Source organism: Corvus cornix, chromosome 10 (assembly GCF_000738735.6).
Source record: "Corvus cornix cornix isolate S_Up_H32 chromosome 10, ASM73873v5, whole genome shotgun sequence".
NCBI lineage: Eukaryota > Metazoa > Chordata > Aves > Passeriformes > Corvidae > Corvus > Corvus cornix.
Genome location: NC_046340.1, coordinates 2,843,631 through 2,852,796, shown reverse-complemented (window position 1 = coordinate 2,852,796; position 9,166 = coordinate 2,843,631). Strand labels below are relative to the sequence as shown.

At 41.1% G+C, this 9,166-nt stretch overlaps 1 protein-coding gene across 1 annotated transcript; it reads right to left on the bottom strand.

Annotated features, from left to right (window-relative positions):
• Window positions 1-1,751: 1,751 nt before the first annotated feature.
• On the bottom strand, window positions 1,752-8,906 carry SPATA5L1 (spermatogenesis associated 5 like 1). Its single transcript, XM_019281001.3, has 8 exons — window positions 7,759-8,906; window positions 6,578-6,763; window positions 5,856-6,020; window positions 5,150-5,359; window positions 4,544-4,771; window positions 3,535-3,669; window positions 2,757-2,882; window positions 1,752-2,103 (listed from the first exon to the last, which is right to left on the bottom strand). Exons 1-8 carry the CDS (start codon window positions 8,833-8,835, stop codon window positions 1,951-1,953), a joined length of 2,280 nt encoding a protein of 759 aa, XP_019136546.2. The 5' UTR covers window positions 8,836-8,906; the 3' UTR covers window positions 1,752-1,950.
• Window positions 8,907-9,166: the final 260 nt, after the last annotated feature.

Sequence of the window (9,166 nt, the reverse complement as noted above, 5' to 3'; positions counted from 1 at the left end):
GGCGCTGAGGGGCACGGGGCAGAGCGCCCCCCAGCGGCCGGCGTGCAGCGGCGCCCCCGGCCCGGCAGCGCCCCCGCGCGGCCCGCAGGTGCCACAGGGAGCGGCCGGGAGAGCGGGACGCGGCCCGAGCCCTTCCCGCCGCCAAACCCTCTCTCTCCGTGACTGCAGCACTCAAATCTGCCTTCTCCATTTACTCCTTTGTCTTCTTGTCTTTCCCCTTCTTAAAACAGCTGCCCAAACAGGGTATCTAGGCAAACGCCCAAGTGAGGACACAGCCTGCCTCTTCCAGAGCTCGCAGAGTGACCGAAGAGCAGCCCAGCGTCACCATGTCCCCTTGCGCTGCAGCAGAAGCTCAACCCAGGTCCAGGTTCCCATCACTTTATTGTGTACCACAGCTCCTATCACTTCCCAATATCCTTGAGAAAAACTCCTACCACTGGCAGGCTGGAGGTGACAGCAGGCGACTCCTGTCCATCTGTTTCTCCCCTTCTCTCTTAGCCACAGGAAAGCAGTGAGAGGGAGGAGAGGCCGCCTTCCCTGCATGTGCTGCTCGCTCCCTGCGGCAAGGAACAGACGTGACAGGGCACAGTGAGCTCTGCTGGTTCTTCTGGGGAGCAGGTGTGGAAATTAAGCAGCAGCATCTTGGAGGGCAAAGCAGCTGGCAGCATTTTACTGTAACAACTTTCAGGTCCAGCAATTCTAATGCAAGCTCTCAAACACTGGAAAGCAAAACAGAGTTTTCATACTTTTTTATCAGCACTGCTGCTGAGAAACCTTTGCATATTTGGGAAGTTCACGAGCACTGACTATTTGTTGCCACCAAAAAAGTGACAGAATGGTCCTTTCTATAAAATCGTGATGAAAGCCACCAAGCTATAGGGCAGTTGTTTGTATCTGAACCCTTTTCTAGGTTACAATGGCTTCTACTACTGCCTTTTGCCCTCCTCAGTCACCAGCTGCCTTGAACTTCTTTTTGTGATCCGTCTCACTATAAACCACACTCAGCACAGTCCCTAGTGTGCCTGTTAAGAGAAAGAAATATTTGCCAGTGGGCTTATAACTTCTGAACCCCAGCTAAAATAAGAAACTATCTTTGACAGTGGTGTATTCTGTTCACAAGCATTTTCACTGGGAAAAGATAGTAAAAAATAATAAAAACCTTCCTACTCTTTTAAGTTAAAATGCACACTTACATACATGTAATACCAATTCCCTTAGATCTGAGTATTTTAGAAGGTGACCAACAAAAATGTATTGACAAAGAATGGTTGGGTGGGGAAAATAGTTCTGCAGAAACTGTCATTAAGCAAACTCTTTTTTTTCTAAAGAAGAAATTACTATAGTTTGAGTTGATTACACACTTGTTACCTGCTTACTCAATTCACATGTTTGTACAGTAAGCAGTAACTAATCTAAAATTACTCCCAAAAGCCCTGACTTCCAAACCTACACCAAGGAGTTAAGCTCTGACAACCTTTTCACTGCCACTGGAATCTTCTTGTAAGAAAGTAAGCCTGTAGATAGGCACATAAAAAACACCTTACATTATATAGAATAGGGCTTACTTCCTCCTATTTAATCTCCTGAAAGCTTTTCTATTTCTTAAATACTTGCTGTCTTTTGGAGACTTCACAACACATTTTAAATTTTCTTAATATGCCATTTTTGTACTTAAAAGTAGGAAATCTACATTAACACTAAGCTGTTCCACAGTTTTATCTAAGTATCTCAATGACTTGTTCCATCAGATATAAACCTACCCAAAGCAAACAAGATTTTCATTTATTATTCATTATTGAAATTGCAGAACTTTTCACAAGTGAAACTTTACTGTATTTCAAACACTCTGAAAACTATGGTAAGTACAGTATTAAAAAAGCAGGAAAGATGCAAACCTTTTCAAAATCTTTGTAATATATTTAAAAATACTTATGCCACTCCTTTTTAGATTCAAGAGACTAATTCTTGATTAGAGAATTTTTCATAAAATTCCAAGTCTTTTATGTTTAAAGATGGTTTTACAGTCTTCAACGATTTCACAAAATGTTCCTGTTTGACAGCAGTTGCTTCAAGTCCATTCTCTTGCAATGCCAACAAAGCAGCCTTTAAAAGAAAAAAAAAACAACTTAAAGTCCCTATCATGTTTTGAATTGCAAAGAACATTCTAAATATTCTAAAATATTTTACAAGGAACAAAGTATTAAAGCATCTGAAAACAGCATTGTGTAACTGAACAGGTATTAAACAACAGATAAAGATCCAAGTAAGGTTACCATAACTTTTTAATTCTCTTTTTCTGTCTGGATTAAACAATACATCCTTTATCACTTATATATTTGGATTTTCTTACTAGTCTTCTGTCTTTTATACAACTCAACGCAAATTCTGGATTTTTCTTCTCATTTTTTTCCTCTCTAGCCTTGACAGTATCTGCTAATTTCAGCTTGCAGGAGAAAGAATACAATTCACCTAGATCTGAGTATGGATTAGAGAGGGCCACATGAAATAAAGGGTAGTACAGTTCCTTAACTTCTAGTAAATTATCACAGACAGACTTTATTCTTATTTGGCTTTTTTATTTAAAGAATGAACCCTTGTTCAGTTCTTCTGTTTCAAAGATTTTCTTTGTATTTTCAATGCAAACTGTGAAAGAACCTGTACTACAGATGGCTTGGTAACATCTATGAGTTATCTCTTTTTTTTTCAAAGTTGTTATTTAGAGTCTATTTCACAGATGAACCAGGAATATGTCTTACCTCCTTGCACAGATTTTCAATATCAGCTCCAGAGAAGAGGTCTGTTAGGACTGCCACGTCTTGTAAGGACACATCAGTATCTAATGGAATTTTTTCAGTGCAGATTTTCAAAATGGAAAGTCTTCCCTGTAAATTGGTGCACATTGTATAAGAAAACAAAACCAAACAAACCAAAAATTAATCTTTCTCTAAAGCAGTACCAAATTTGAAATTAGAACCACGGAAAATCCAGGAGAGTACCAAAACTACCTGGTTTTAGTGGAAGAATAAAATGCTGTCAATGGAGATAATGCTCTTCTGGTTGTCTCATATACTTAAGGTCTGATATTCACAGTTACTCCTTATTACATGAAAACACAGCATTTTAGACAGAACAGGCCTGATTTGGCATGGTTTGGGTCAGCTCTTTCTGTGAAGCTCAGGACAAGTAGCTACACTACCCTTGGAAAAAGGGCACAAAAATTATTTGAAGCAAGGACAGACAACTTATTTTGGTATTTCCTGAACTGTAGTTTTATTTTGTAAATAAGTATTTTCTCTTTTCCATATGCAATACTATAACTACCTACACCAGTTAAAATGCTATTAGTGCTTAAAATACAAGTATCTTTATTCCTTTTTAAATTTCTTCATTGTACCTTGAATTTGGTGACTGATCTCTAGCGAAAAACCCATCAATTGTTAAATATGTTACAGGAATCTGCCCCCTTTGCTCTTGAAGTATGGTGGCAATGAACATCTTCCCCTTTTAAGCCACATCCATATGTATGTGTAATACCTTCAGATCTGGAGGTGGAATATAGATCATCTTGTCCAGCCTTCCAGGACGGAGTAAGGCATCATCCAACAGATCTGGTCTATTTGTTGCAGCAACTACCATGAAATCTTTGTTTAAAGCTTCCTGAAACTCCAGCTGAGTAAGAGATCAGATAAACAAATTAGTGCAACATGGTTAAGACAGGTAATATCTGAAGATATCAGTTAACTACCAATGAGAACAGGGGAAGGGCAAAAAGGTCATGTAATTTTTCATGGAGTTCTTTTCCCTTCAATATTAGTATTTTATCTTTCCTGAGGTAAAAAAATGCCTTGGTCTAGGGCAGATGACATGACAAAGAAGAAATTATTATCTGCCCTGGCAATAAATGAAGATTTTTCTTTGACCAGATTGAAAGAAAGTACTTTTACATGCAAAAAATTCAGTATCCTACAATTCTGGAACTGTTTTCTTTCATTATTCTCCCAAAGATTATCATAAGAAGAAGAAATTTATATCCAAAATAGCTAAATATTACATGTAGTGAACAATTCACTGACAAGTGAAGGTACAACTTTTTGTTTAAGTAAGTAACTGATCACAACTGTGCTGCTTTTGTATGCATTATGTGTGAGAAAGAACTGCAAATGAAGTAGGGGAAGTACTTATAAAAAGTAAGCTCAGGGAGGAACTTGTTTTAAGAGTAAAAATCGCACACTCAATCTAAAAAATTACGTTAGTGCCAAGAAAAGGATTTTGGTGACAGAAGATGAACCCCAACCAGTAATGCTCATTAGCCTGTGTGGGTATTTTGTCCAAACAAGGTCTCATTGAGGAACAGTGTATGTAAAAACAGTCAGCAGCCCAGATACAGTATTTCCTAAAATCTAGTAATTATGACAGAGTAAAAGAGCTTCTTGCATGTTTTTGAGGATTTTAGATTTAAAATGGGAATGCCAACAACTAAGATTTTTTAAGCAACTGGACAGCATTTCTCATTCTTCCTGTACAGAAAAGGGAGCATAAATACCTTTCTTTCCTCGTCACTTTGCTCTTGGCACTGAGCCTCAAGCTGTAGCTTGCCTCCTCTTCTTTCTGTAACCTTCAGCCCAACCCCATCCAATTCATTGAGAAGAACAGAAAGAACCCGCTCTGAGACACCATGGCCAGCTCTGCCCTGTGCCCGAGATCCCAAGATAGAATCAATCTCATCTAGGAATATTATTGCTGGAGGATTTGCTCTTGCTTGGCGAAAAACCTTTGAACAAATGTTAATAAAGTAAAACATTAATGTCTGCATTCTATCAGGTAAGGTGAAAAAAAATCCCACTTACATATACTCTGTATTTTACCTAACTTTAAAGGTACATTTGTAATGATTCTTAAGAGCTGTTCTGGCTAACATTTACTATTGGCAAATTCTGCTTCATATTTACATTCTTAAATGAACTGAAAACAAAAGGGCAGAAATACTTTCAAAGTTTAACATGGTGTAATTTCAGGGATAAATTCTCACTTTTTATAATCAGATGAGAGCTCTATCATCTTTTCAACAACAAAATTTAGGTCTAACTAATACTTTACAAAAATCAAGCAAAAATAAACTACAGACCTTATACAAATAAAAAAACTGTACCTGAGACAAAATCTTCTCTGAATCTCCAACGTAAGGTGAGAACAGGTCGGCACCACTTACAGAGAGAAAGGAACAGTGACAACTCGTGGCCACAGCCTTCACCAGCGTGGTTTTGGCACACCCAGACGGCCCATAGAGAAGAATACCCTTGGGATGAGACAGGCCCATCCTGGCAAAGGCCTCAGGAAATTTCATGGGCCACTCAATACTCTGTTGATACATAAAAAAGGCATAAAATTCTCAGTAACAAGTGATCAATAAAACTGCCAAGTCCATAATTTCCTCTCCTTGATACAAACATTAATTGGAAATCAGAGAATACTGATTTAGTCTTTCTTCATATAATGCTCCCTGCTTAAAGTTTCCATTTGAAACAGAACTAAAAGCAATCCTGAAGAGATAATACCCAAGTGCCATCCCTGGATAGATATTCAGGAACGGACAAATTATCTGGCTGCAAGTTAGGTCTTTTCCAGCTACTAAAAACATGCATATTTTCCCATGATATTACTATGCTTGGTGGTGGTATCTTGTGACTGCAAGATTTCTAACTCAAACATTGCAATAACTTCATGTAATGTTTAAAATACACTGCTAATTAGGTAATTGGCAAGAGAATTAATTTTCATAATGCAGCATGCAGAATACCGTGAAGCACACATTTATTAGAAATTAGCTGTTTTCCTAAATTCATTTAATACATTACCTGTTTTAACTTTAATTTCACATCTTCAAGACCACCAATTTGCTCCCAAGTCACAGGAGTACACTCTGTTAGTCCAACTGCACTTCGAAAAGAGGATGGTTGAATTTTTTTAAAAGCATCTTGGAAATCTCCCATGTTAATCATGGTTTCAGTTTCAGCTGAATCCTGAAAAAAGCCCAGATAGAGCATATTAACAATATTTTAATGTCATTCTTAAATGCTGCATTAATACACAAAACATTTCACGTAAGGCTAAATACAACTAAGAAGTAAGCCAATTCCTGATCTAATGAGCTTAGACACTGCAGGCACAAAAATGCAGAACAGAAATTAATGTTTCAGAGAAAACTACTACTCCCTAAATTATAGCTGCATCAGACAGTGATCTGCTAAATCAAATAGCTGCTTCTGGGGTTAACACACATCAAATCCTACAGTCTTCTGAATAAAAATTCAAAAATTGCCAAATTCATTTTCACCACACACTGAAGAATGTAACACATTTTATCTCAAACAGGCTAGTAAATGCCACTATTAAACCACAGATGCATTAACAGAACGAAGGTGAGAACTGAAAGGACTAGCAAACATAACATTTATATTTAGAATATGCTTGGTGTGAGCCTTCAACTTGTTGAGCTTTTCAAGTAAAGCTGAGTATAAACGAGGAAAGGGTAGTACGAGTATTACTGACATTGTTCTCAACTGATTTGCAACCATACCAAAGAGCTGTGGGACACAGCCTGCATAGCAGCTTCTCTGCAGAGTGCTGTAAGGTCAGCTCCCACATACCCAGTTGTCATTTCTGCCAGCTTAGCCAAATCAACCTCTGCAGAAATGGGCATATCAGATGTAAGCAACTGCAGGATGGATCTTCTCTGTGTAACTGTTGGGGTCCCAATAATAACCTACACCAAACAGAAGAAACAAAAGTTTTAAACAGATAATTTGCTATATTCATTTATTTTATAGACCTAGGCAAGCAATTTTGTCTCTGCTTTATATTGCCTACTGAAAATTTCTATATACTTCTATCCCAACCAAAGAGTTTTACAGGAAACCTACTTCCAGCACTATACAAAGGACAAGTATTTAAAATACCATTTACTTTTCAAGTGAACAGTGTTTGCATAAACAGTTGTTCATAAGACACTGTCAGACAGTGTTTATCAAGTCCCATAACACTGAAATAATAATTCCCTTACATCACAAGCACTAAATTAGATTAATATATAGGAAAAAATAAAACAGATAAACATTCATACATGATTGCAAACCTGGTAAAGCATCATTATAAAAATATATCTCAACAATCTATAAATCCTGGAAAATAACAAAAATTATAATTATGAAAGCGTTAAAGAACTTGATTAAGCTGGAGACCTAGGAGTGGGTTTAGACAGAAAAATAAACAATACAAGCACAAGCACTGTGTGCTGTATAACTGCATATGTTTCTCTTCTTTGGACTACCAGGCTAATGGCAGTTTTCCAGAGTAGACCCAACCTCTGTTACTGAAGCCTGAATAGAAGTTTTCACACAAGAGGTTACTAGTTCCCTGTCACAATAAACCTTTAAGGAGAGATGTATAAATCTTCAATGTAGGATTTAAATGGAAAAAATCCAATCCTGTAAAGCTAAGCATCTGTAAGCAAACAACCCCCCTCGAGATCAGGTAAATTCAATGTCTTTATGACAAGCATAAAGACTTCCCCCGTCCATTTTCAAGTATATGGAGCTCTCAGTGTCCTGAGTAAAAAAAACCCAAAACAAACTTACCCAAGTTGCAGCAAAGTAAAGACAGAAACAAGACACCCATCTCAAACCTGTGGAATCCCACAATGAAACATGACTACAATAAGGAAAGAGAAATGTCAGTGTATGAGGAACAGCGTTTATTTACCTCTCGGTCAAATCTGCCAGGTCTTCTCAGTGCAGGCTCTAAGGCATCAGGCCTGTTTGTTGCTGCCACAATGACCATCTTACCCTCACTCCCTACACCATCCAGCAGTGTCAGCAACTGAGCAACAATACGATCTTCAGGAGCATTGTTGGAACTTCCTCGCTTTGGGCATAAAGAATCAATCTCATCAAAAAAGAGAATGGTTGGGCCCTCGTTTGACATCTCTCTGCCCTTTTCAAAGACTCTTCGCAGATTCTCTTCACCTTCTCCTGGTCTTGAACCATGGAGGGCTGGGCCACTGATGCCAATCAGATACGCACCCAGCTCTTTTGCTACTGCCTTTACCATAAGAGTTTTCCCTACACCTGGGGGACCAATTAATAGCACTCCATTAGGGACAGAAAGACCCAGCTTCTTCAAAGTTTTTGGAAAGCGGAAAGGCAGATCAATCATTTCTTTCAAAGACTTCCCCACATCATCTAGTCCTGCAATGGAAGTTTTTGCAGTGTCTTCTGACAGATGTCTGTACCATTCTAAAGTGATCAACTCCTTAATTTTTATGCTTGTTTGGGCAGTTATCAATCCAGCTTCCTCCTCCAAAAGGTCCGCAGACAGTATTTCAACATACGCCACGGGATTTTCGGGACTTGGGGCAACAGTAACAACACAATGCAGCGAAACATACACGTTTCTTAGCAGCTCTCTGATCGTCTCCTGCAACACCGCTCTGGGAGTCGACTTTTTCAGCGCGGCGCTCTTGAGGACCGCTCTTACAGTGGCTTTCCGCAGCTGTCGGTGCGGCAGCAGCTGCAGCCGGCCCACGCTCAGCGAGAGGCCGCGCAGGTCCCGCGCCGTCAGCCCCGCGCTGCTGCACGTCAGGTCGGCCTGCAGGTACCCGTCCGCCAGGTCGTGCCGGGGCCACGCCGTGCACACACAGCACCCGCCGGGCACGGAGATCCTCAGCGGGGCGCCGATCCTGGCTCCCAGGAAGGAGAGTGCGGCAGGTCCCAACCGGCACCGCTGGGTGCCCTCATCTCCCGGCTCCAGCGGGAGCAGCTTTAAGGCTGCCGCCTCCATCGCTGCTTCCACGAGAGAGGGCAGCAGCCCCCCCCCCCGACCCCGCTCTGCGCGGGCCCGTCCGGCTCCTTACTCACCGCGCCTCGCCGTCCCGCAGAGCTGCCGCCCCGCCACCGCCCGGCGCACCGCGGCCGCCCGGCATTCCCGACCCGCGGCGGGCGGGACGCGACCCCCGGGCCGGGGCTGGACGGGCCGGGGCGGAGCCGCTCGCGCGCTGACGGGCGGCCCCGCGCATGCGCCACAGCGGAGCACGCGCGCTGGGCGCCGCCTCAGCTGCCGCGGAGTTCATTCGGTAGGAATGGAGCTCTGAGATCATCGGGTACAGCCCGTG